Source organism: Drosophila navojoa, chromosome 2, assembly GCF_054131105.1.
Source record: "Drosophila navojoa isolate 15081-1374.11 chromosome 2, UAZ_NAV_1.0, whole genome shotgun sequence".
NCBI lineage: Eukaryota > Metazoa > Arthropoda > Insecta > Diptera > Drosophilidae > Drosophila > Drosophila navojoa.
Genome location: NC_142890.1, coordinates 18,749,178 through 18,775,941, shown reverse-complemented (window position 1 = coordinate 18,775,941; position 26,764 = coordinate 18,749,178). Strand labels below are relative to the sequence as shown.

General features: G+C 43.0%; 6 protein-coding genes across 12 annotated transcripts; 3 read left to right on the top strand and 3 right to left on the bottom strand.

Moving 5' to 3' along the window:
• Positions 1–263: 263 nt before the first annotated feature.
• On the bottom strand, positions 264–1,448 carry Ada (adenosine deaminase-like protein). Its single transcript, XM_018113258.3, has one exon. It carries the CDS (start codon positions 1,305–1,307, stop codon positions 279–281), a length of 1,029 nt encoding a protein of 342 aa, XP_017968747.1. The 5' UTR covers positions 1,308–1,448; the 3' UTR covers positions 264–278.
• A 119-nt stretch (positions 1,449–1,567) lies between these two features.
• On the top strand, positions 1,568–3,617 carry beag (IC cytokine homolog beag). Its single transcript, XM_018103352.2, has 2 exons — positions 1,568–3,314; positions 3,374–3,617. Exons 1-2 carry the CDS (start codon positions 1,755–1,757, stop codon positions 3,458–3,460), a joined length of 1,647 nt encoding a protein of 548 aa, XP_017958841.1. The 5' UTR covers positions 1,568–1,754; the 3' UTR covers positions 3,461–3,617.
• Positions 3,618–3,957: 340 nt separating this feature from the next.
• Positions 3,958–14,984, bottom strand: Kdm2 (Lysine demethylase 2). Of its 5 annotated transcripts, XM_089262513.1 has the most exons (7): positions 14,839–14,984; positions 13,327–13,432; positions 13,169–13,290; positions 10,194–10,354; positions 8,545–9,959; positions 7,711–8,450; positions 3,958–7,238 (listed from the first exon to the last, which is right to left on the bottom strand). In XM_089262513.1, the coding sequence occupies exons 3-7, from the start codon at positions 13,271–13,273 to the stop codon at positions 5,589–5,591; spliced, it is 4,071 nt and encodes a 1,356-aa protein (XP_089118639.1). In that variant the 5' UTR covers positions 13,274–13,290; positions 13,327–13,432; positions 14,839–14,984; the 3' UTR covers positions 3,958–5,588. The 5 variants fall into 5 exon arrangements, with proteins under 5 accessions (XP_089118639.1, XP_017958739.1, XP_089118630.1 ...); XM_018103250.3 differs by having other exon boundaries at positions 7,711–8,447; positions 13,169–13,432; XM_089262504.1 differs by lacking the exon at positions 14,839–14,984 and adding an exon at positions 13,582–14,823 and having other exon boundaries at positions 13,169–13,432.
• Positions 14,985–15,289: 305 nt separating this feature from the next.
• Mst85C lies at positions 15,290–16,564 on the bottom strand. The gene is made up of 3 exons (XM_018103467.3): positions 16,415–16,564; positions 16,111–16,353; positions 15,290–16,036 (listed from the first exon to the last, which is right to left on the bottom strand). Exons 1-3 carry the CDS (start codon positions 16,417–16,419, stop codon positions 15,463–15,465), a joined length of 822 nt encoding a protein of 273 aa, XP_017958956.1. The 5' UTR covers positions 16,420–16,564; the 3' UTR covers positions 15,290–15,462.
• A 35-nt stretch (positions 16,565–16,599) lies between these two features.
• On the top strand, positions 16,600–26,735 carry Nmdmc (NAD-dependent methylenetetrahydrofolate dehydrogenase). Of its 3 annotated transcripts, none has more exons than XM_018103427.3 (3): positions 16,600–16,769; positions 25,614–26,398; positions 26,463–26,735. In XM_018103427.3, exons 1-3 carry the CDS (start codon positions 16,756–16,758, stop codon positions 26,585–26,587), a joined length of 924 nt encoding a protein of 307 aa, XP_017958916.1. In that variant the 5' UTR covers positions 16,600–16,755; the 3' UTR covers positions 26,588–26,735. The 3 variants fall into 3 exon arrangements, with proteins under 3 accessions (XP_017958916.1, XP_017958924.1, XP_089118679.1); XM_018103435.3 differs by lacking the exon at positions 16,600–16,769 and adding an exon at positions 19,906–20,081; XM_089262553.1 differs by lacking the exon at positions 16,600–16,769 and adding an exon at positions 20,587–20,866.
• Positions 21,156–24,953, top strand: Rel (nuclear factor NF-kappa-B family member relish). Its single transcript, XM_018103305.3, has 2 exons — positions 21,156–22,756; positions 22,817–24,953. Exons 1-2 carry the CDS (start codon positions 21,869–21,871, stop codon positions 24,794–24,796), a joined length of 2,868 nt encoding a protein of 955 aa, XP_017958794.1. The 5' UTR covers positions 21,156–21,868; the 3' UTR covers positions 24,797–24,953.
• Positions 26,736–26,764: the final 29 nt, after the last annotated feature.

The window sequence follows — 26,764 nt, the reverse complement described above, 5'->3', positions numbered from 1 at the left end:
GCAATCAACTAAAAACTATTAGCATTTACTGCTATAATATATTCAGCTGCATTGATAATATATTAAATTAACTTTGTTAGTCAGGCACCGCAAAGTTGCAGTGCCATTAAACTGTTATGTTAACATATATCTAACAGTGTTGAATTATTTATCACAGAGAGCAACAGTTGCAATCGCAGTCTGTAAGCTAAACAGAGAGAATGAGTTTAGCAGTTTAACGCTTAGCCGATTACGGTTAGCAGAAGAATTATAGAAGTTTGCAATTTTAATAAAAGTCTTTAGGGTTCATTTTGTTTATTCTGTAGCCTTGTATACTTATAAATCTGCATTTTCAACATCATTTTCTCTTCTCTAGTGGCAAACGCATGCTCCACTGCCTCCATTGTCAATGCGATGCACTGACTCTTAGTCAAACCGAAGGATTCCGTTGCCAAGAAGAATTCGTTCGATAATGTCGTATCAAATACGCCACTATCATCTGTACAAAGAACTTTTGGTGCACATGTCGTCATCAGCTGCTTGAGATGGTGGGCCCCAATGTTGGTCACAGTTCCGGACTTGACGTTGCTCGTCAAACAGCACTCGATGGGTATATTTTCCTCCTTCATATGCTCGAAGCCAGAGTCGGATAAATATGTGCCATGGCCACAGCGCGACATGCCGAAGCGAATCATCTCTCGAATCTCGACTTGATTATCAACTTCAGCACAGTGTATGGCCAGTTTTAGGCCATGGTTTCGTGCCTTGCTTAATACAGGTATAAAGTCCTTGAATTTTCCCTGATTCGGATTTCCGCTAAAATCAATCCCAACTATAATTTCTGGCTCGATTGCGGCTAGTTCCACCGCTAAAGCGACAGTTTCCTCAGCCACTGACACCGGCTCGGCACGGTTTATGGACGGCAGCAATTTTACCTTGATCTTATACAGATCAGACTTCTTTTTTATGACACCCAGAACGGTTTCCAGATACGAACGACGGGACATATTTGCGTTTGCCTTGGGCGTGGTGCGCAGCTCCACATATATGACATTATCCTTGGCGAAATCACGTATAACCAATTCGGTGGCGTACTCCAGACCCTCTTTGGTCGAAGTCAGCTCATGCACAAAGCCAAACTTTTCGAAGCATTCGTCCAACTTGGCGCCTTTCTCAAATTTAATGAAACGCTCGCATAATGTGGAAAATTCTTTTGTCTGTACGCCATAAACTTTCGCCGCCAATTCACGGATGCTGTCTATGTTCAAACTGCCGTTTAGATGAGCGTGCAGCTCGATTTTCGGCAGACTGCGCAAGAATTGTAGCATTTTGTGTAATTTAATTTTTTTGGAAGTTTGATTTATTGTCAGCTGAGTTCTGGGTTTTTGTTTATATTTGGGAGTGCTTAGTAGCCCTGGCACTATCAGCTGTTATTTAACAGCATTCACAACATTAACATACGCCTGCAATTAACGAATATGATTCTCAATTATTAAAAAAAAAACGGAAAATACAATTAAGCTGAGTAAATATAACACTAATTTTCTTCAACAAAATGTAATAGTTGTTTTTATTTACTATATTCATGCCAATTTTCTAGCTATCGAGCTTTGATCAAATGAACGTTCTGACTCCGCTATCAGCTGTTATGATTCCGATAGCTCAATAATCGATTTATATGTAAAATAATCGCTTATGTAGTAGAGGAAACTACATAAATATAACAATAATTTATTCTGAAGATACAATAAAGAGACAGGTATTTGCTTGTAGCCATGTCGGATGCGCATTTGGAAGCGCCGCCTTCGGTGCGCCTCACCAACGATGATTTTCGTAAGCTGCTGGCCACGCCGCGTGCCCCTCCACCAGGATCCTCGAGCAGCGCAGGCAGCGGTTATCTGGCCACCGCCCAGTTTGCCACGCCCTCTGCTATTGGTGAAAAGAAGAAAAGCCAGAGCAGCAGCGAACGGAATGACCTACGTCGCAAGAAGAAAAACTTCTATGCAGCACTCAAGAAGCAGGAGGATGTCAAGCTGCAGGAGCTCTCTGAAAAATACAGAGATCGTGCCCGTGAGCGTCGTGACAATGCCAATCCGGATTATCAAAACGCCAGCACGCCCGGTCATAGCAGCAGCACAAATGCCTATCGGGCTGTAGCGCCAGATATTAAATCTGGAGTAGATGCAGCAGAGCGCCGACGTCGTATCATACAGGAGTCCAAATTCTTGGGCGGTGACATGAAGCATACGCATTTGGTGAAGGGTCTCGATTACGCCCTATTGCAGAAGGTGCGTTCCGAGCTGCACTGCAAAGAGGCGGAAGAGGAGGAACTGGCCGCTGCCTTGGCACGAGAAAAGCTGGCCGAAGAAGCAGCCGCTGCGGAGCAATTGGAGGCCGAACGCCGCGAGGCAGAGGACATAAATGCGATCAACGGTCCCATGGCACGCAACATATATAATCTTATACAGGCGCGACGCTCCAAGGAGGTTCCCCGCAATGAGCTGTTTGCGCCCGGTCGCATGGCCTATGTAATCGACATGGAGGATGAGATGGACATGGATATACCGACGACACTGAAGCGCTCAAAGTATGAGGTGCCCGTGCCGCGAGAGGACATTGCAACGCTGACCACCAACGATATTGTCATCAATAAGCTGTCGCAGATTCTGAGCTACCTGCGAGCCGGTGGACGCAACAAGAAGAACAAGAAGCGCGACAAGGATAAGCCCCTGTTCTATGAGAAGGAAGTGGAGAATGTGCGCGGTGGCAGCAGCAGCGCCAGTGGCGCAGCTGCCAGTGGCAGCAGCTCAATGCCGAGCAGCAGCAGCGGCAGCAAAGCCTCGAAAGCTGTGGGCGACAGCATCTATGATGATGTGGGCGACTATCAGCCCTCAAACTCGCGCAGTGATCGGCATCAGTCAAAGCCGACGACGGGGCAGTCCTACTTCGGAGACGCACCCGCCGAGCCGGAGCCGGTAATAACAAATATACCGCCTCCTCCAAAGATATCCAAGGCGATGGCATCACGTTTCGCCAACGAACCGGAGGGCTATGCTGAATGCTATCCGGGTCTGGAGGAGATGAACGATGCCATTGATGATTCAGATGATGAGGTGGACTACACCAAAATGGACTTGGGTAACAAGAAGGGCCCGATCGGACGCTGGGACTTTGATACGCAGGAAGAGTACTCGGACTACATGAGCACGAAGGAGGCGCTGCCCAAGGCTGCCTTCCAGTACGGCGTCAAGATGCAGGATGGTCGCAAGACGCGCAAAAACAAAACCGAGAAGAACGAAAAAGCCGAACTCGATCGCGAGTGGCAAAAGATCCAGGTGAGATTTGGTTTTACATAACTTGGAATCTGCTACTAATTTGCATTCTATATTTACAGGGTATCATACAGAAGCGCAAACTGCCCAAGGATGGAGGCGGCGGTGGCGGCGGCGATGAACCTGACTACAAATCAGCTAAATACTAAAACCCGACTTTTTAAATTAGCTCAGAGCGGAAATTCCTTTTAGGATTTGCATAGAAGCTTAAGAATATTCTAATTGAATATTTATATTCTTAGCAGTTATATAGAATCTTATACTACACTATTTACCTAGATTTTGTTAAAGCCTATTTCAAAATATAACTAAACTTTTCTGAATTCATTTGTATTCAATGTTGGCTTTAAGTAAATAGAAAATGTTTCATTTTAGAATTTAAAATGTTTCAAAATAAATCATATTAAAAAAAATATATAAAAATGTAATTATATGACTTTTTGAAACGTTGACTTATATGATTTATATTAATCAAATGATCATAATCATAATCATTTTCTTGATGAATTTTAGCGGAATATATTCTTATCAAAAGCAATTTCATTTAAAAATATATATTTTTAAGCAATATATATTAAAAGATTTAGAAAAAAATGGAGAAAAATATATATATATTATCAATATTCGACTCGGAGATTAAAACACATTTTCTTTAATTTATTTTAAACATTATGAACTATTTATTATAATTGATGTTGTAAAACATTAAATATACGTATGTATGTAGGTGTACAAGTATAATTCTTATTTGCTCACACAAATTCATGTATGTATTTATATATATATATATATATTTTTTATATATATGCTAAATAATTTTTAGCCACTTTATCACTATGCTTATATATTTTTACGATATTTCTTTCGTGCTTCATAAATGTGCCTGATCTTTGAGCTTCTACTGGGAAGAGAAAGGCTGAGGGAACATGGTACACTAGTCGGGGCAGACCTAATGGGAGTGTATTCTATAGAGATATATATGCATATCGATTTAAAAACAAACTGCAGTTAATAGCGAGACGCTTTTGAACTAAGCTAAGTTTAATTCCTGCTCAGCAGCCTTGCCTAAGTGCGTGTGCTCTCTATAAGATTGGCATCGTTAAATGTGCTTAGATACAATTTGCATATAGGTATATATAATATATGACACTCAGATTCCAATTTGCAATTGAATAAACAATTAACGCACACACTATATGATCATCGCTTGGGAATGCTAATATATATACTCATATGTCTGTACTTATTGCATATCGTATATCGAATATCGTCTATGTAGACATACACCTCAACCTATCACTACATATTGTTGAAAATATGCTTAAGAGAAATGAACGAGATTTAATTAAATATAAGATCTACGTTAATTGCATTTGAAGTAATTCGGCAAGGCCGCAATTCACAATACCCTTCGCATTGTTCATGGAGCTCTAACGCCCTAAATATATTGCACATTAAACTTTTTTTATATTTTGAAAATGTCATTCATAATTACGAGTTGCACGTTTGCAGATAAAACATAAATTTCGATGCTAAAATATTTCTCTATTGGTGGAATAAACAGATAAATGTAAATCTAAACATAAAAATCACAGCAAAATTAATCATGTATATAGAAAATACATAAATGTTCAAGAAAAAGCTTAGATTCCTCAATGTTCCATAAAAAGGGAATTGCACATCATGTCTTAAAGGGAATCTTGCAATACGGAAACCGTGGTTAGCTTCAGAAAACAAGTTTAAAACATTTTCGGGAAGCTGATGTATTAATATTTCTATGTCTTTTAAAAAACTTGAATATGCTAATTCTTAGTGTACAATAATCGATGTATTGTGTAACCAATGCGAAGGGTATAAGCTCAGTTTTCTTATCTCGCTTGCTCTATCTGCTGCTGTTTAGAAACATAATTCTTTGGTTTTCTTTCATTTTGAAACTGTCTATTGCTACATCTTTGAATCGCTCTGATGGTCTAGTTTAAGGTAATTTCTCTGGCGGGTTTAGGTGAGGATGTTCCTTGTGTGCTGACAATAAATACAGTTCCCTAGCGTAAATCAGAACATGCCCCAAACATAATTACAATTACAAAATAGGCGGAGACTTAACAACTAAACACGAATCAAAAAGTTGTATCTGAACAAAGAGTGTGTGTGTGTGTGTGTGTGTGTGAGGTGCCCATAGCCCATGCTGCAGGATATCTATATAGATCCGCTTAAGATTCAGCCAGTAAATGTACACAATTGCCGTTGGCGTCGCCTCTGCTATCTGCTGGTCGGCCCTCAGTCACGCCAGCTGTTGGTTAGGGAGAGCCGGCGACGCTCCACCAATTTGATGTCCTTGACACACAGATCATGCTTGGAATTGCTGGCGAAGCGTATTACCGACTGGGTGCTCACCTGCGGCACATGCCGCAAGTCCAACCAGATAAGACTTTCGCACTTGGACAGATGCTCCAGCGAGTTCTCGGACACCAGCCGACAGGCACTCAAATTAAGCTCCGCCAGCCGTTCGATGGCCGTGGGCGAGGTGCCAATCTGTGCCACGCCTGCGTCGGTAATGCGCTGGCACGAGGAGAGATCTAAATGTTTGAGATGTGGCAACGATTGCATTATATAACGCACAGCCACGTCCGAGATGTCAGTGCCGGCTAGCTTCAGCGTTTTGAGATCACGCAGCCGTGTCTTTGAATCACTCAGACCCGGACGCGAATCTTTTGGTGGCGACAGTATATCTCGTATGGCCGCATCATTTAAGCCTCGCACAAAACTCAAGTCGAGTATTTGCAACGGCGGGCAGAGGCAGGTGTGCAGCGCCAGCACCGCCTGGATGGGGCAATTCTGCAAGGAGAGATTCTTGAGGGCGGGCAGGCGAGCCACCAACCAGGCCAATTGCCGCTTGGCCAGCTGCGTCCAGTCCAAAATCAAATGCTCCGGCTGCCGCCGCACAATGGCCGTCAATAGAGAAGCGGATATTTTAAGCTCAGAGCAATTCATGCGCTTCCAGAGATCAGGATCGACAGCGGCATTTGACCATGCCTTGCACACCAAACAGCAGGTGACGAGCGTTTCGGGCGGCAGATAACGGAATATGATCTTCAGTACAGTTGGATCCAATGCCAAATTGTGGGCGCTGCTATTACTGTGACTATGACCGTGACCGTGACCGTGACCGTGCCCGTGACTGTTTCCACTGCCATGGTGATGGCTGTGCCCGTTGGCGCCATTGCTGTGCTGCGCTCCACCAGCAACTCCACCGCTGACAGCACCAGCTAGGCCCGCTGCAGCACTTGTGCCGGCTCCATTGTTGAGCCCATTAATGGCGCCGTTACTCAAACCAGAACCAGCAGTGGAGCTGGACGCGCACGCTGGACGCACCACATACTGTGGCTTCTTCAGCACACGCGTCGACGAGTTAAGCATCTGCTGTGCCAGCTGGGAGCGTATGGAGTTCTTTTTGCGTGAGCCACTGCCACTTCCGCCATGTCCACTGGAAGCCACACCAGTGCCCGCTCCACTTGTAACCTCCATGGAACTGGAGCAGGGCGCATCGTTGCTCTCGTGCATGCTGCTGCTGACGCTAGTGCCGTCGTCGCTCTTGCGTCGCTTCACCTTCTCGCCCAGCAGATGCGACGCATTGGGCGATATGCCCGGCGAGGGCGTGTCACAGCTGTTGTTGCGCTCCGTCTTCACTTCCAGTTGATGATGGCGCTTGAGACCGTGCTTCCAGTGCGTCGTATGCATGCTGCCCGACTCCATTTCCGATTCGCTCGTAAACACAAAATCATTGTATTGTCCAACAGGCGGTGGCAAAATGCTACCTACTCCAGCTGCCCCTCCAGCTCCCTCCTGACAATCGCTCGTGTTGTTGCCATGCGAAACAGAAACGCGTCGCACCTCCGACGATTTTTGGCGGGCGCGAAAATGTCGCGGCTGCAATTGGAAAGTGAAAAACAATTACAATAATACAGCTACACTTCCCTCTCTAAGTATGTACATATTCTTCTTTTAATACCAATTGCCACAGAGTAATCTCAGAGCATGTATGTTGGGCAGTTGAGTGATGTTAAGGTTCTGTTATTTACAGATTTCATGGTTGATTTTAGTGTTAACAGTTAATGAGAGACTGCTTGCAGATTTCATATTTGAGTGCTGTTAAAAGGCTGCCTAACATATGCATGTTATGTTAAGTAATGGAAAACTAATAGCTTAAGCAGTTGGGCTAATATAATAATAACTAATAAATTGATAAAAATATGTGTTTTACGATATGCAGTTGCAATTTGGGAAATAAAATAAGTAGCAAATTCTTACGGAACGTTACCCAACAATATGGGAAATATTAATCGAGAGTGATGTTATTAACATAATTATGTTAATGATGCTGTTATTTCACATTACTCACTTTGTAATCGTAATTCTTGCCAGAGCGACAGCAACTGGGGCACTCCCAGCTATTGGGCAGATCCTCGTTGACAATGCCCTTGGCATCGGCAGCATCGTCGGTGCCATCCAGCTGGGATAACGCACAGTCCGGATGAGCGATTTCATAGCAAACGGAGCACTCCATCAGCGCCGAGGGACCCTCCAACGAGGCCAGCTGCTTGGTTTGGGGCGACACGGGCATCTGCCGCCAGCCGTCCAGATGACAGTAGACGCACTGCGCCGTCACTGGCAGCATGGGCGACAGGCACTGTCGCATCATGCACGTCTGTTTGGCCCGTCCCGGACCGCCGAACTTCACCATGTCCATGCAAAAGGGGCACGTGCCACAATCGGAGCGCTGACAGGCGGCACAGTTCTTGCAGCGCGTGCGCCGTCGCCTCGGCTGTCCGGTGCCCGTCAAGTGTGGCGACAGCTTGGCACTCGCCTCACCCGGCGACAGGCAATTGTCCAGCGATGTGCTCATGCTGCCATCCGCATAGTTGGAGCTGGTGGCAATCACACTAACGGCATTATTGGTGTTCCCTACATTTGTGGGACTACTGCTATGAGCCTGGCTGCTGCTGTTGTTGTTGGTGTTGGTGTTTGTGTTGTTGCTGCTGCTGGTGTTGCTGCTGGCAGCAGCTGCCACAGCATTTGCAAGATGCATCTTCTTGGGTGGTCGATACTTCAGCGTGTCCGTGGGCAGCACAAAGGTGGCTTCTGCGAATGGAGTAGGAAGAGTGGAGATATGTTAAGATAATAACAATTAGTTGAAATATGGAAGGCAATAGTGGAAGCATTACGTATATCCCACCTTGTTGTGATCCATGTGCTGCTGTGGATGAGCCATTCTCCAGGTGCTCCTTCTTCAGCACCCCATTGCTGTACTCCACGCCCTGGCTGTTGTAGCTGTGGTTGTTATTGTTGCCACTGGAGGAGTTGGCGCTGTTGCAGCCATTGTTCGAGCTGTTGTGACCGCCGTGGCCTGCCTCTGATTCAGCTTCCCGGGCCGCCTCCAGCTGCTGTTGTTCCCGTATGACTTCCGCATTTTTGCGTGCTATCTCCTGTTTGATCTCCTGCTTGACGCGTGTGCGATCGTACAGCTGAAAGACAGGCTGATGCTCGGCAGCGGGCCGTAGGACAGACATGCCTGTCACGGCCAAATCCTGTTGATCCTTGCAATGTCGCTCGACCAGCGTGCGCACATCCTTGATGAGGGCAACCGGATCCAGGACAAGACTGGGCACATTCTTCTTCTGAGGTGGCAAATCGTACAAGTACATGACAATCTCCTTGAGCCCAAAAAGCTCGTAGTGGGTGAGATGGATGTGCGGGCGGGCGGACATTTCAATCTCACTGACCGACGGCTCCCCCTCCAAATGGGAGTGACCCAGCAGCGTGTAGACATAGCGTGCCAGGACATACCACAACATTTCGGTGAAAAATGGATAGCGGAACTTTTGTGGCACCTTCGTGTTATCCTCAACGCTGGCCGTCTTCAGCTGCTTCACAATGCCAAAGGAGTGCAAGAAATTGCCACCAAAGACCAGAGATTGGGTGGGTGTATAGACGGCATGTATCCAGCCGGTGGGTATAAAGAACGTATTGCCAGCCGTAAGATAGACCCGTGCACATTTCTCAACCGTATCGCCAAAGAATACATCCGCCTGCTTGCCGGACAGCACCCATTTCTCGTACAGCTGCAAGTTCCGATCGGTGGGTGGGATTAGCCAAAACACTTTGCTGCCCTTTAATATGTGATACCAGACAGAGGTGCCGCCAAAATCAATGTGGAAATCTGTATAGCAGTTCTTAACGGACATCAGGCAATACTTTTGCACCTTGGGATACATCATGCCACCCAGCAGGTTGGTGCCCTCTTTTTGTGCATCTTTCAGCTGCTTGGGCCATACCACATCGACCCAGTCGATCTGTCGCACTATCTCTGGACTCTGGACAAAATTATCGAGTCGTGTATGCGAGAATTCTAGAGATATAACATTCAGCAGACGATCCTTTTGCGGATTATCATAGTACTGCTGCCACTCCTTCATCGTCATCTGCAGATTCTTCTGCGTGTTGACATCCATTACGTCCAGCAAGCGACGCGATCCCACACACAAACGCACATCGTTCACCGTGAATTCCTGGGCATCAGGCATGCGCAGTCCCAAGCCGTTCTTTTCCCTGAACAGCAAAGGTATATTGAAACCATGCTGCTGCAGAAAACTGTAGAAAGGGTTGAAAATATTAATTGTTAATTGTTGGCAAGTTATCTAAGACAGTTTTGGGTTAAAGTATTAATTGAAGCTTGGTTAAAAAAAAATTTGGAAATTATCTTTAATTCTATATAAGTTTTGTCATTTAGATATTTTATATATTTCGATTTCTTTCAGATTACAGAATTTGCAATAATTATTGGAGATAGTTCCGATCAGCATATTATATTAAATTTCAACTTACGAAACTGTCAGATCGCAGCCGCGCATTTCCCGCACCATGCCGGCCTGTGCGAATTTGGAGGACTCGAGCTTTTCGGCCACACTGAAGCCGCGCGCGCCTTCCGCGTCATCGTCGCCCAGTAAACATTCCTCAAGGTAAAGCTTGCGCTGCTTGCGCTCGCGCTGTTGTTGGAAGAGAATGAGAGAACGGAACGCATTAATAAATGGCTAACCGGGAGTCGGAACACCGAGTAAATGCCTAAAAATATACACAGAGGGCGGCGTCAACGCTGTGGCCTGTTTCGCAGCTGACGTCGCTGTCGCTAACGCTCTCGCTGCTGTTGCTGATGCCATCAAATGAATCACATTCGCTCTACACACCATATTTGCGGCCATTCGCTCTATTCACCACAGCAGATGGTAGTCTCTTTCTCTCACAGTTTCTACTGCTCTTGAGCACCTTTGGCCGCCGAATGGGGCTCGACCCATTCGTTTAAAGTCCGTCGTTTATATCATTTCGTTTTCATTCGCTCGCTCGCCTCCGAAGGCGACACACCAGCTTGGTTCCAGCGCTGCTGATATTAATTCAATCTCATGGTCGTATTTTCTGGCAGTTTCGGCGGCAAAGCCAAGCACACTACCACCGCTCGGTCGCTATTGTTAATGATGAGGGCGCCTTCAGGGCAGCATATTTGCATGCATTTCGTAAAGGGCAATGGAAACCGTATTGTCGACAGCGGCAGGCAGAATAAGCTCCTGTTGCTGTCTCCTTTCTGTGCGCATGCACCGGCCTTGCACTTTGAATAATATTGCATGTGTATGTGTTCTTCATGTGTGTGTGTGTGTTTTATGGAATATACTGCAGCGCCGGCTAGCGGGCGGTAGTGAAAACGACTGTTGCATTTTGCGCCCATCATCTTTATTAACAAGAACCCCTCGCATGCATACAAACATACATACATACGAATATCCGCAGGCACACACACTCACAGGAATACGTGCATATGCATATTTGTCTGTGGCTTTGAGTTATTTTTGCATTTTAGCAACTCTGTAAATCTCAGCTGTGGTGGACTTGTATTGAAAAAATCTATAAACGTTTTTTGTGTTTCTATTTTCGTGGAGCTGTCCTCATTTGGTCAGTGTGTATTTTATATCCTTTTTAAGTGATTTGCTGGCTTCACGCCCGTTTCGCCCGACTTCCACCGATCGCCTGCTCTACACCAATGCAGAAACTTGTTTGGCGTGTTCTAAACGTTTGTTGTTGTTTTTCTGATTGCTTATTGTTGTGAGACAGAAAAAGCTTGTTTTGGCTGCCAAATGTCTGGCAACGCCAGTGGGCAATCGACAGGTAGAAAAAAATACAACACAGCATTAAAGTGCGTGTCTCTTTTGTGCTGGGAATGTATGTATGTATGTGTGTAAGTGCGAGCATAAGACGGCAGTGAAGTGGATCGAGTTGTTGTTAGTGATTCTGATCATGTTGTCGTTGCTGTTTAGGTTTTGGTTTTGGTGTGGCGTCACCAAACGTAACGCTAACCGGCCGCCTTGTAATTTGGTTAAGCTTAATGTATTCTATTAAGGTGCTAATTGCGAACGGCCGCCACTGTCACATGCGGAGCCCCTCAACAATTGCTGTTAGCTATCTACAAACACAAACACACACATACACAAACACTGGCGAGCTGCGATAAATGTGCGTTTGTAGCATGTGCTCTCTGGGATTGAGTTAGTCGCTTTTGATATAAATTTTTCATAAGCCACAAGAGTTGAAACTAACACACAGCTAGAGATGAGAGCGTGCTTAGCTTGCTGAATGTTAGAGCTATCGAAGTAAAATCATACAGCATATCTGGTTAACTTTTTATATATGTACATATGAAAAATCTTGAATGTATATGTTTGTTTACAACATTATTAGAGTGATTTTCGATTGTTTATTAAGTTTACTCGATTACTAACTAGTATATCACTGAATATTTGACCAAAGCACTACAGATGAACAAACTACAACCATTATCTGTTCTTCCTGCGCAAAAGCCAGTTCATCTCTAACCGAAAATATCAAGAAGCAGAAAAAGCAGGCTTCCTGTATTTGAAAAGCCACGCAACCACGCAGCGCAGATATATGTATGTATGCACGTATATTTGTACGTATTTATGTATGTAACGATGCGCGCACTAAAATATTCATGAATTTAGATGACATTGCCAAAGGCAGCACACAGATGATAGGAAGGTAGAAGGTGCATGTTGTTGTTGTTATTGCTGTTTGCTGTTGTTGGCCTGGCCAACGAGCGGCAGCAACAGCTGCTGTCCCAATTTGGTGCTAATCAAATGCACAAGCAAAGTGAATACAAGATACAACAAACAGACAATGCGAAAGAGAGCGAGAGAGACCACAGCACACAAAGAAGTGCTCAAATAATCACTATAAATGTAGTGTGACCATGCTTATACACCACACCACCAGCACACACACACACAATCATACGCATATAAATATGTAAATCTGCTATAGCTGTTATCTACGAAGATACTAGTGCACTACACACAATACAAAATAATATAAAAGACAAAATTAAAAACGAAATGCGAACAGTAACAAACAAACAAAATGGCAAAGAAACTGCTTTTGGTCATGCGGCGGCATCAGTTGAGCTTCAGTGCTCAACGGGCGCAGTACCGCTGCTGCACGATTCACCGTCTCTTGTGCTTTGTGAGCGAACTGCTCTTTATCTATGTGTGTGTGTGTGTTTGCGGGAGATAGAACTTGAGCTTTAGAGAGTGAGTGTGTAGTGAATGAGCGTGCATTTATTTATATAGATTGCTAATGATAGTTTACAATGACAGCGACAGCACTCGACAGTTAACGGCATACGCAATCTCGCTCCGCCCTAATGATTTTCTTTGGGCTTATCAATATAAAACGCTGGTTAGGTTCTTCTTTTTCTGATATTTGTATTTGTTGTTGGCACTGTTAGTTCAATTACTCACCAATTGTCGGCGCTGCACACCTTTCGCATTGCCGCCTGCAGCGACGCCGTTGTTATTGTTGCTGTTGCTTTTGCCAGGCGACGACCCCGTTTCGGCGGTGGACATCGCCACAAAATCTGTTGGTTTAATTTGCACTTGTACTTTGAAAACTTGGCACGCCTCGTTCTCTTCGTTTGTGGGCGCTATAATCAGCGCTGCTTTTGGTTTATTTGTTGTTGTTTTTCCGCTTTTTGTACTTTACCACTTTTCACTTTTAATTATTTTCTGTAATCAGGGAAGAAGATAGAAAAATAGAAACGAACTTAAAGATGCATGAAAACTACAGTCGCTGCACTTGTTTGTTATTGTTTTTTTTTTTTCCTTTCGCTAACACGACGCGCAACGAAATACTAATTGCAGACAGCCTTTATTACTTCATACAAATTGAGCTGGCAGCGAAAAAATGAACATATACACACGCACGCAAAGTTACGGGTGCTCTTATGCGCTATACGTAGCACGCGTTTGCTTGTACACTCCCACACACGACGAAGACGACTAAAACAAGAGCTAAAGAGCAGAGCAGAGTGTGCCGTGCCGCCAAGGCAAGCCGAGTGGAACTCAACATGGTGGGCTTTTGTTGTTCTCTGTAAAATTCACCACGCTTCTCAACTGCCAGCCAACTAGCTAGCCTGTGTTTGCCTGCCTACTTCTGTGCTACGTCAGGGGCTCGGCTTTAATTTCGTTGGGGGATTCGGCTGGCACCCACATGTGCGCCACTGCTTCGTTGCCGCTGGCGTTGCTGCTGCTTCTGGTTCTACTATTATTTCACAGGTCAACGAAAAGAAAAAAACCTGTGGTGTATTCAGTCGTAACGCAGCAGTAGGCTCGGTACCTGCCTGCGTGTCGCTTACAAAAATATGTGAATATGGGTTGCATCTATTTTGCGTATTTTGTCATACGGCAAACGACAGCGACTGCGGCATCAATATAAAAGCTCACTTATTACATTACCCCTCCAGACACGAAACACATACACACTCTCTAGGTATTTGTCATTTCGCATTGCTTTTCCCATGAACTTGTAATAAATATTCTAATTTTGCACTTGAGCATTGATGTACCGCTTGATACGCGTTTACTCTTTGCTTTTCTAAGTATATCTTATTATTGTTAGTGGTGACTTTTTCGAGATATGTAAGCGTCACCACGCGACTCAGAAACTAGCGAACGACGAAGCCGACAAGCCGACATCGTTCTGGTTAGACCTTTTTGTTTTTGTTTTTTGCGTCTCCAAATTACACTCATTTTAATTATAATTAATACGTATGTATATGTATATACATATTCGTATTTTTATATGTGTTTATCTGCTATATACAGAATATTTTTATATACATAAATATGTATATACTAAGACCCGGCCGTACATACATACACATGCCTCGCACTGTTCACATCACACAAGCACTCATACAAATACATATGTACATGCCCGTAAATACACACACACACACACATGAACGATTCACTTCCATGCATACATGTATGTACATATGTGGCTCATAATTAATTAAATCTGTAAACAGCGCCACTCAATTTGTGCAAATGTCTTGCATCTGCGGCTCGCAAAACAGTTTGCACACTTGGCAAAATACGTTGAAACGAGAGATATTGTAATTTTTTTTTACCCATTTTTAGCACTTATCGAAGTTTTTAATACGTCGTCGCAACACGTCCGCAAAACACACCCGTACTTGATGAAAACTTAACTGCGACTGACTAGTGTGACCGTGAGCGGAGAACTGTAAAAATGGCTTCTACTTTACGTTATGTTAATTCTTAACAGAATATGCACAAAACGCACAGGGCCGAAAACGCCTTTGTTAACATTACGATCTCATCTTGAGATAACCGAGTTTTATAACAGAAAAGTTAATTCTTAAAGCCCATCTTCTTAAATTCCATATTAGCCGAAACAGCACTGTATGCACCCATTTCTGATACTACTTTACTTGATCTAATTCGGAATGCGTTCATAGCTCTTTCCCAGACCCCAATCTATGTAAAGTGTCATCGTCGTAGTTAACAGCTGTTATTACCCAGCTAGGGTTACCAGATACTCCCACGGAAAACACCAAATACATTTAACATACATATATTTAATGTGAATTAAAGGAAAAAACGCTTACGTATGGATACATATGAATATTGTTATCGTAAAATTACTCAAATTATAAACAGACATGCTGATAAAACTAGCTTTGCTTATGCACACTATAAACATATCCACCCACGACTATAACTTATTGAAGCTACAGGTCCTCATCCATTTGCTCATCAGACTTATTTAAATTCACATTGCATGTATTGTTATTATCAAAGAACTCCTCATCGTCATAATCATCGAGATGTACGTCTTCTGACCCTGGATCCACTTGTCCAGAATTTGACATACGCACTCGCACCTGCTCCTTGGGCAACGACTGTGGCTGCGACTGCGTCAATTGCAAGGGCGATGGTTGCCATGGCACCAATGCTGTACATGGTCTTGGAATTGATTTAAGTAGCCATTCGGGTGGTATGGCACATGGTGCTGCTATGGGAGGAACGCCTTGTTTCAGTTCATCACAGATCACAATCCGATTGGCATTGCGTAGTTTCTGTTCAAGTTCCATGGCTGCCATCTGATAGGCCGGATTCGGATGATGTGTTTTACCCGTACTGGTCGAGGGTATGTCATCGGTGGCCAACCCTCCGTTCACACTTGGTACACTGTTATTGTTTCCCACTGTGCGCACGGAGCCCACACCGTTTGCATCTCCAGATATTTGCAGCCCACTAAAGTGCGCTGTTATTCGTTCCTCGGTTATCAGTTGTTTGGCAGGGCTGTTGAAAGCATTATATATATGTATAGAGGATAAATATACATATATAGTTTTATTTGTAGTTTATATACTTACAGCCCGGAGGCCAGTTGCTCCAGAGATTTCCGCTTGTGGTGCCACTTGCCACATTGTGGGTCAGTCTCAATATTATAGTTTGCGTTTGAGCCAAATTGCATGATACCGCCGGGCTGAGGTGCATTCGTTGTTGCCAGCATCCAAGGCATTCCATCGAGCATCCACGGATGTGTGGCTGGATGCGGAAAGACCGCTGGCTGTTCCGATTTGTGCAAATGACTTTGATCGGGGCCGCCGTAAGACCTGCAAGCGTACAAAAACACGCTCAACCAATTCTATGGAGTGCATTTAAAAACAGACTTACTGCATTTTTGGTTGAATTTCGCCTTTAGCTAAATCTTAGAAATCTTGTATTCTTTTTCTCAAGTTTTCAACTATTTTGTTTTCTTGTGTTTTGTTAGCGTTGCCACTTGTTTGCATGTTTTTGACAGTATCGATACTTTTTCACTGACATAGAATGTGCTAGAAAATGCCAAAGAGAGCATTATAAAAAGCGCGCTGTCTGAAGCTTTTTTAAATATTTTACAATTCAAGCCCAAGTGATAAAGTGTATAATTAATTTTGTTTAACTAAAAACTAGTCTAAGACGCGACAAAAAATAGTGTTTTAAAGTATAAAATAATAATAACAACAAATTTATTCAAGATGCGTTTTACAAGGTGAGTTTTTATTTATATCAATTTAAATGTCTTCAGTCAATTATTAATATTTCTCAAAATTGAATTTATGCCGTAAATTAAGTTATCCTAATTTTGATAAAAAAGATTTGTGTTCCAAAAACAATTACTTTAATTTTAACTTCAAGTTAGAATTTATATATTAAGCCATTAATTGCATAATTATCAAAAGACAATTTATGTTTAAAAATATGGTATCTTATTCGATTTAGAAAAATAACATTTAAAAAAAAAAAACAGATTTGTGTTTCAGAGTAAAAATTTTTATTTAAAATTAAATAAATAAAATAAAATATCTCTAATATATGTATATAAAATAAACTTTTTAAAAGTGCTTTTACTTGAAATCAAAAATTGTATTTCAAATTCAAAAGTATAATTTAAAAAGCAAATAAATAATCAGGAAAAATTTTTACATACAAACGATTTTACGCACGAGCTAACGTCACAAGTTTTATTTTGTTCCCCTTTCAATGTTATTTAATTTCAACTTTATCTTCCATGTGGTAATAATTTCGATTACTTCAATCGACGTTGCGCTCACACTTTCCCTTGCTTATCACATAATTATTCGAAAATAACATGTTTTTCTCATTTCAATCTTCGCAACGATTGATTCGCCCTGGGAACAACATCAGCAGACGCAGCATCACTCTCCAATGACGCTTACCAATAACATGCGGCTGTTATTGCAGTGTCTGTTGCTGCTGCTGATATGTTTCCTTTAGCTCATTTACTTAGGAAATTGCAGTCAGTCAGCAAGTTACTAGGCACGATGAATATATTTAGCGCATGGGGTTGGGGGTTGCATCGGATGGGGCTTATCAGCGCAAGACAACAATCGATCCCCCTGGGTGTTTATTGACGTCACAAATCGGGCCGATCTCTTGCGATGCAATTAGTAATCACGCTCAACAATTTCGTCAGGCTGGAAAAACACTCTGGCTAAAAATAAAATCCAATTATTTTCAAAACTATTTTCCGTTAAACTACAATCACTAACCAGAGAACACATAGACAACTAGTGGAAAGCTTTTTGCACGCTTTTTCTTGGACTTAAGCACCCCAGACTGCTTTGAATTCGCTCGGCGAATTACTTTTAGGCTCGAGCAACGAAAATATACGAAAGCACAATCATTTCGCTTCACGCGCTCGACCGAGATGGTCAAATGTTGAACAAAAGATCCTTCTATGCTCAATCTTTCCCTTGCTCTCTCTCTCTCTCAAATGTGTATATGTGTGTATGCATGTGAGCACAAGCAGCAGCTCTGAGCTGCCAGCTCACGAAAATTGAAATTTCTTCGCAGCAAGAACCCATGCCTTCCCTTCTGTGTGAAGAGTATACCGAACTTATCAAACCGTTTGCCAAGCTCGTACAAAATCTGTATATATGTTTTCGATATTACTTGTGGGAAGGGTATGAAAGCGTTGGTGCTCATACTGAAAATGCTTTCGCGACGAGCGTGCACACACACAGTCTCCGTTACTATATGTATTATGAGCATTTGTGTGCCTGTGTGCGTAGCTCTTGCTGCCTGTAGCGATTTCAGAGCCCCGAATTCGCATTTGGTAGATCTTGTGAACTACTCACGCATGCATACATACATATGTTTGATTGTGTGTACGCAGAAGCCGCGATGCTCACAAATTATGGGGTGATCATTGTAGAAGCCTTTGACTGCCTTTGTGCATTTATATGTGCGTGTGTGTATGTGCATGTGTGTAAGCATGGGACATGAGCATTGGCGTGTGCCTACCTCAACTTAAAATTGTGCGAACGATTTTGGGTTTGAATTGAAGAGGCGCGCTTATATTTCAGTAGCTGACTGACTACACTGACAAGTGCACTTGCATTTTTTACACTCTTTTTTTACTTGCATGCACCTGTAAATGTATGTACATACAAATATGCAAGTGATCGATAATCGCATCCCATTTTGCCCACTGATCAGATACTACATTTTTTTAAAATGCATTCTGATAGGCTAACTCACGATCATTTAAATCAGGTGCTTAAATACATATGTATATACCGCGAGTAACTTGGCTGTCCCTATACCACACACATATAAATACATACATATGTACATACATACATATATGCGTGAGTTACTCTTCGGTCACAGTGCCACAAAGTATTGGGATGTGACAAGTGACAAGTGCACTTTAGTCAGTCAGCTACTGAAATATAAGCGCGCCTCTTCAATTCAAACCCAAAATCGTTCGCACAATTTTAAGTTGAGGTAGGCACACGCCAATGCTCATGTCCCATGCTTACACACATGCACATACACACACGCACATATAAATGCACAAAGGCAGTCAAAGGCTTCTACAATGATCACCCCATAATTTGTGAGCATCGCGGCTTCTGCGTACACACAATCAAACATATGTATGTATGCATGCGTGAGTAGTTCACAAGATCTACCAAATGCGAATTCGGGGCTCTGAAATCGCTACAGGCAGCAAGAGCTACGCACACAGGCACACAAATGCTCATAATACATATAGTAACGGAGACTGTGTGTGTGCACGCTCGTCGCGAAAGCATTTTCAGTATGAGCACCAACGCTTTCATACCCTTCCCACAAGTAATATCGAAAACATATATACAGATTTTGTACGAGCTTGGCAAACGGTTTGATAAGTTCGGTATACTCTTCACACAGAAGGGAAGGCATGGGTTCTTGCTGCGAAGAAATTTCAATTTTCGTGAGCTGGCAGCTCAGAGCTGCTGCTTGTGCTCACATGCATACACACATATACACATTTGAGAGAGAGAGAGCAAGGGAAAGATTGAGCATAGAAGGATCTTTTGTTCAACATTTGACCATCTCGGTCGAGCGCGTGAAGCGAAATGATTGTGCTTTCGTATATTTTCGTTGCTCGAGCCTAAAAGTAATTCGCCGAGCGAATTCAAAGCAGTCTGGGGTGCTTAAGTCCAAGAAAAAGCGTGCAAAAAGCTTTCCACTAGTTGTCTAGTCTATGTGTTCTCTGGTTAGTGCTACAATCTAAATTCTGCGGATAGCTTTTTGCATTCTCTTATACTTATGGGAGCTTTCATGCGCAAAACTTTTAAGTCCCGCCTTTACCCTCGGCTGATATCTTACCTGCTTTTGCTTATGGTATACTGGATAAAAGCTTGTCAGCTTGTCGTCAAGTAAACACAGCACGTGTGTGCGCTCGCGATCTTTGCTGATGCAGGGCAGTTCTTTAAGAACATAGGAACCGATCAGTTTGAATTTTTCAAATTGGGTGTGGAAAATTAGTGCACAACTTGACGAAAATCAGGTGAAGTGAATATTTGTAAGAAATTTGTGTTTGCATGCGCATATACAAATTAAATGTCGAGACCTGTCTGCCAGACAGTTTACATGATTTGTTATTATGCATCGCCAATTGTGAATCAAAATAAAAACAAAGTGCAGCCAACTGATAACGTCAGCTATCACCCCCACAGTCAGCGAAACGGTGTCTCTGTCTCGTTAAGTATAGCGAGAAGGGTCAATTGTCAATACACGTGCTATTATTTCCACATACAAAACTAAAATTAAAGCAATGCAAATTAGTTTTACTTTTCGTTTTCAAGGCTCACAAATTCTAAGGCCTACACATTTTTCTTAGTTTTGTTGGTGTGTGTTTAAGTAAGCAAATACATATATACACACATATGTATGTATGTAGGTATGCGTGCCTCTGTGTGTGTCTGGTGAACATGAGCATGTATTCGGTTTTTATCGGTTGTGTTAGCTTTTTCGGTTTTGTTGTGATACTTTCTTTTCCTTTTTTTTTTACCAAAGAATACAAATTTTACCGTAAAAAAATTTACATGCCAGTTATTTAGGTAAACTTATGAGAGTACAGTACATTTTCTACGTTTTCAACATATAAGAGTGGAAATTATTTATGTACTTCATATATAGGAAAATATAATAGCTGTTGCTGTGCAAAATGTCGAAAAGTTTATTCAGGGCATTTGTGACCACAGTGTGTACCCCAAAGACACATTATATGCAGTCGATAATGCGAATTCATGAAATTTCATGGAAATTGCATGAGCGAAACAAAAAAAAATTGTAAGTGTATCCGAATACTGTTCTGTTGCTATGCACATACATACATATGTACATATACACATAAATGTAAGTTCATTTTTATTTTTGATGATATATAGAATATATTATTTTGATGATATTATTTGTTCTAATTTACCAACAAAATTTGTATCTGCACGTGCCCTCGCAAAAAACAGCTGTTGCCAATGGAGCGTTGCCACTGTTCAGCATTTATGATAAATCTGGCAGCATATATGTACATATCTAAGTTGAATTAGATATTTAAATCAGGTTTTTTCCTAGTTAGTTATCGTGGTGAAATGGCATGCGTTTATAATGTGTATAAGGTTAATATGTACTTGTTTTAGAAGCGGAGACTATAAAAGCTTTACGCAACGAGCTTAAACCTGTTATCAACAGTATCGTTTAATGTATGTCGTGAATGTGATTCGTTGTTTTCTTGCGCTCATTTCCATACGTACAGTGGAGAGTTAACGTTCGACGAACCAGGCACCGTCGTGTGCGATACACCCATACAGTACCTGTGTTTATAGTATATCTGCATACAACATACACAAATATGTATGTATATGTATGTATAGATATTGAATCGCTGTAGAATAAACAATTTGTAAGCACTACAAATTCTACGAACAACGCAGTCGCTGCTGTTGCAAACAAAATCACACTGCGATCAGAATAACCCATGAGTCATTCTGACGTGGCTGCGCAGCTAGCTGATAAGTACATACATACATGTGTAAGTATGTATTGTTGACAGTCGGGCAACATCGGGGAAGTACCTTTTACAAATAAAAGCTGTGCTCGCACGAACGGCAATACGATTGTCTCATTTTCGTTTTGGATGAGCAGTGGAACGGTCGGAAAGCCTACAACCTTAAAACTACGACGTAAAAGCGAGCGCGAAATAAAACATATTGTATGAAGTGAGAGACACGCGCTCACGTGGATAATAATACAACAGCAGAAGCAGCAGGGAAAATAACAATAACAATAGCAAAAATGAATCAACAGCAATTCTTTGATCTGGATCAGGGAAAGAATATATCCTACATGAATGATTGCTCCAGTACAAGTGGATACAGCAGCGCGAATTCTCCCATATCCATGACACAGTCACCATCACATTCGCCAGAGACATTTGCTTTGCAAAATGAATTTGCCAACCTTAATTTGCCCGCAATGTCGAATTCACCTTCACCACAGCTACAGCAATTACGCAGCTCACCATACCAACAGCCACTCATAGCAAATCAGCTGCTCCCAAGTGGCAACCTCTGCATGGAAATTGATGGCGGCAGCAACAATATATTAAATGGAAACACAAACTTTGGCAATATGTACATGCCCATGGATCATTTCTATGCGACGCCACAAAATGTGGGATTTGCGGCAAACGATGGTGGCGTTAAACACGAATATACTGCTGTGCTGCACATTGTCGAACAGCCGGTGGAAAAATTTCGTTTTCGCTACAAGAGCGAAATGCATGGAACACATGGCTCACTCAATGGTATTAACTCGAAGCGGACACCAAAAACATTTCCAGAGGTAATGTTACGCAATTACAATGGACCAGCTGTCATCCGTTGCAGCCTATTCCAAACGAATTTGGACAGTCCACACTCGCACCAGTTGGTAGTGCGCAAGGATGAGCGCGATGTATGCGATCCACATGATCTGCATGTCTCGCAGGAGCGTGGATATGTGGCCCAGTTCATCAATATGGGCATTATACACACGGCCAAAAAATTCATATTCGACGAGCTGCTGAAGAAGAAAAAGGATCGTCTGGTCTTTAAAATGGGTCGCCGGGAACTGTCTACCAAGCAGGTGCAGGAGTTACATCAGGAAACAGAGCGTGAGGCAAAGGAAATGAACCTGAATCAGGTAAGTCAACGACTTGTAGCATTCTTCAAGGACGTGTACTCAACACTGGTTGCATTTTAGGTGCGTTTGTGCTTTGAAGCCTTCAAAATTGAGGATAATCAAACCTGGACGCCTATTGCCGCGCCCGTCTATAGCAATCCGATTAACAATCGCAAGTCCGCACAAACGGGCGAGCTACGCATCACTCGCCTCAGCAAACCCACTGGCAGCGTCATGGGCAACGATGAGCTCATTTTGCTTGTGGAAAAGGTTAGCAAAAAGAATATCAAAGTGCGATTCTTTGAGGAGAACGATGATGGTGAAACCGTTTGGGAGGCTTATGCCAAATTCCGTGAGTCGGATGTTCATCATCAGTATGCGATTGTCTGCCAAACGCCGCCCTACAAGGACAAGGATGTGGAACGCGAAGTGGGTGTCTCCATTGAGTTGATACGTCCCTCCGACGACGAGCGCTCCTTTCCACCATTGCCTTTCCGTTATAAGCCACGTGATGCGATCGTTTCACGTAAACGCCGACGCACCTGCTCCACCCTTACCAGCAGCAGCGGCAGCAGCAGTGGCAGCCTAAACAACTCAATGGAGTTGCCCAAGACAGTGCCGCAGCAGGGCGTGGTCAACGTGTCACAGCATGATCAGACAATTAGTCAGGAGTTCGGTCGGGAATTTCATTTGGAGCAACTAATAAATCCGGAATCGTTTCGAAAGATACTCGAACAGGACTCCGCAGAGCTGGAGAAGCTTTGTGTCACCGATATTGGCGTACTCGAAACAGATGGTCAACAGCAAGCGGAAAGCGCAGATCGCACGCACGTCAGCCGATATAATCGCAACCTGACCAGCACCTATCTGGGTGAAATCTTTAAGATATTCGATGCGGCCCGACGCGCTGTCGACAATAAGGAACTATTTCAATCCTCCTGCAAGAAAGTGGAAAATCTCTTCACAGACCATGCGCAGAAGAACGTGAATAACGACACACTGCTGCACGAGGTGATTAGCCAGCGCAAGGATAATGTGAAGCTGGCCATTAAAATGTTCCAGGTTATTGATTACTTCAAGTTGCGCGAGCTGGCGCATACGGCACAAAATGCGGATGGAGATAGCTGTTTACATGTAGCCTGCCAGCAGGACCGGGATCACTACATACGCCCATTGCTGGGACTGGGCTGTAGTCCAAATCAACAAAATCTGACAGGCAACACGCCTTTGCATTTGGCTGTCAAAGAGGATCGCAACAATTGCATCAAGCTATTCCTAGATGCATCAGGCGCCAAATTGGATTTGTCATTGACGAACGATGATGGCTTAACACCGCTGCACATGGCCATCAGGCAGAACAAATATGATGTAGCCAAGAATCTAATCAACTATGATCGCAGCTCCATCAATGTTGCCAACACAACAGACGGCAATAACGCCCTGCACATGGCTGTGCTCGAGCAGAACGTGGAGCTGATCGTTTTAATACTGGATGCAGAGAATCGAATGGATATATTAATGAGCAGAAATTCGGCTGGCTTAACCCCATTGCAGCTGGCACGTGCCAAGGCGAACGATCGTTGTGTTCGGCTGCTGGAGGAAGTGTATCCGGACAAAGGAGAATGCGCCATGACATGGATACCATTGAATATTAAAGAGGAAATGGACTCCTCATCGGCCGAAGATGATGAGGAAAGCAATTCCGAAGTACCAGCCCAATCGATCAAAACCGAAGAGTTTGAAATGGACTTCAAGGCGGAGTACGCTGATGAGGACAGTACCACCAATGAAAGCGACGTTGAAAAGCAATTGCAGCAATTGCTGAGTAGCAAACCCAGGTTTGATAAACTGGTGGCCCAGCTCAATGAGCCAACGGCAGACAATGCCAACTTGCCCAAATGGAAAGAGATTGCCGAGAAGTCCGACCTGAAAGAGTTCAGTTGGCTCTGGTCTAGCTCGGAGGGCATGCTCAACTATATACAAAACAAATCGGGCGACAAACAGTACAAACACTTTGCACTTGCACTCCAGGAGCTGGGTTTTCTGAGTGCTTCCAATTAATGATATACATACATATATATAAATGTTAAGCTACATTTTTTTATAGAAATTTATCTATATATACACCGACATTTTTATTTATTAAGTTTAACAAGAATTTTTGCTGTATTACATAAAAAATTGTTTAATAAATATTAACATTTATCTCACATAAAAAGGGGAAAACCCCCGGCAACACGCATTGCAGTAAAAATAAGTGAAATATGTGAATCACCAAGCGAGCTATAGAGATGAGTGTGTGGTAGGGGAATTACCGGTCAATCGCTGTGTGTGTACTTCCCCGTTAGTTGTAAACATTTTGTGGTCGTGCATAATAAAATGTATATGTTAAGTGAGAGGGCTCTAGGTCAGACTTGGAGATACGAATGAGATTCGATATTGAGGAATATTATATAAAATATACATACATACTTGTATGTATAGAAATTTTAAGTTTTTAATGGCTTTTGTGATTTCTGCATTCATGTACATTGATAGACAGTTCAAGTCCTTGTCCTGTTACATAAATAGATACGCACCCATGAAATCCTGAACTCGCATTTTCAAAACGGACGCACAGTGACCCGCAATGCATTAATCACTTCTCATTAGATAAACTTTAGACTGAATTATGAATTCAATAAGCGTGCGAATCATGAAGATTACAGTATGCATGGGTATATGTTCATGTGAAGAACTTCCTCTTACGCGTTATGAATCTATTCCCATTCTATAAATCGCCTTTGGACTATCTTATCTAATCCATTTCCTTTAGAGTTCTATAAATCATTTAATATCTTTTCGACTAAATTTATTTCCATCTTCATTCACTTTGCAGCAACATGGCTCAAATCATCGATGGCAAGAATTTGGCTAACCAAATACACAGTGAATTGTGTAAGGAGCTGAATCAATTTGTGGCCGAAGGTAATCCTGTGCCCCACCTGACTGCCATCATTGTGGGCGAGGATCCCGCCAGCCAGAAGTATGTGGAAAAGAAGACTCAGGCGTGCAAGGAAATCGGCATTCGCAGCCGCACAATTGTGCTGCCGGAGTCAACAACACAGGCGGAGCTGCTGGACGTGATCGACAAGCAGAACAAGGACGAGAGCGTTAATGGTGTATTAGTGCAGTTGCCTGTGCCGGCGCACATTGATGAGCGCACCGTGTGCAATGCCATAATTGCTGCCAAGGACGTGGACGGGTTCAATGAGATTAACATTGGTCGTCTAGCTCTGGATATGAATGGTATTGTGCCGGCCACGCCTCTCGGTGTGAAGACTTTGCTCGAGCGTGCCAATATACCAACATTCGGACGCAATGCTGTTGTCGTCGGTCGCTCCAAAAATGTGGGTCTGCCTTTGTCCATATTGTTGCACTCGGATGGCAGCCATGCAACCAAGGGCCTGGATGCCACGGTCACCATTTGTCATCGTTATACACCAGCCAAGGAGCTGGCAAAATATTGCCGCCAAGCTGATATTATTGTTGTGGCCGTTGGCAAGCCGGGTTTGATAACCAAGGATATGGTCAAGCCGGGTGCTTGTGTCATTGATGTGGGCATCACCCGAATTCAAGATGAGACAGGCAAATATAAACTTGTTGGCGACGTCGACTTCGATGGTGAGTAAATATTGAAATCGACGCAATATTCTGTATGCAAATTGACAATAATTATGATTTACAGAAGTGCGTCAGGTTGCTGGACATATTACCCCGGTACCCGGTGGTGTTGGCCCAATGACAGTTGCCATGCTGATGCAAAACACTATTCTGGCGGCCAAGAAACAGGCCGCAGATCGAGCCAACTGAAACTGATGTGCCCTCCACAATTTTACAACGAATTTACAATTTAATTTCTGCTGCCAGCAGCGGACCATAGTATTTTGTTATTTAAAGCACTAATAGACTAATAAGACACACTAAGAACCATATAAGCAACAGTTAAATAAACTACAAATATTCCTAAAATATAACAACAAAACAATG

Coding starts and splice junctions, on each gene's coding strand:
- Ada (XM_018113258.3), bottom strand. CDS start 1,307: ATGCTACAATTCTTGCGCAGTCTGCCGAAAATCGAGCTGCACGCTCAT.
- beag (XM_018103352.2), top strand. CDS start 1,755: ATGTCGGATGCGCATTTGGAAGCGCCGCCTTCGGTGCGCCTCACCAAC. Junction 3,315..3,373: donor GCGAGTGGCAAAAGATCCAG/GTGAGATTTGGT, acceptor CTATATTTACAG/GGTATCATACAGAAGCGCAA.
- Kdm2 (XM_089262513.1), bottom strand. CDS start 13,273: ATGTCCACCGCCGAAACGGGGTCGTCGCCTGGCAAAAGCAACAGCAAC. Junction 9,960..10,193: donor GGCTGCGATCTGACAGTTTC/GTAAGTTGAAAT, acceptor CCCTTTCTACAG/TTTTCTGCAGCAGCATGGTT. Junction 8,451..8,544: donor AGCACATGGATCACAACAAG/GTGGGATATACG, acceptor CTCCATTCGCAG/AAGCCACCTTTGTGCTGCCC.
- Mst85C (XM_018103467.3), bottom strand. Junction 16,037..16,110: donor GAGCAACTGGCCTCCGGGCT/GTAAGTATATAA, acceptor TGCTTTCAACAG/CCCTGCCAAACAACTGATAA.
- Nmdmc (XM_089262553.1), top strand. CDS start 20,742: ATGTCGAAAAGTTTATTCAGGGCATTTGTGACCACAGTGTGTACCCCA. Junction 20,867..25,613: donor GAGCGAAACAAAAAAAAATT/GTAAGTGTATCC, acceptor TTCACTTTGCAG/CAACATGGCTCAAATCATCG. Junction 26,399..26,462: donor TGGCGACGTCGACTTCGATG/GTGAGTAAATAT, acceptor TATGATTTACAG/AAGTGCGTCAGGTTGCTGGA.
- Rel (XM_018103305.3), top strand. CDS start 21,869: ATGAATCAACAGCAATTCTTTGATCTGGATCAGGGAAAGAATATATCC. Junction 22,757..22,816: donor AGGAAATGAACCTGAATCAG/GTAAGTCAACGA, acceptor GTTGCATTTTAG/GTGCGTTTGTGCTTTGAAGC.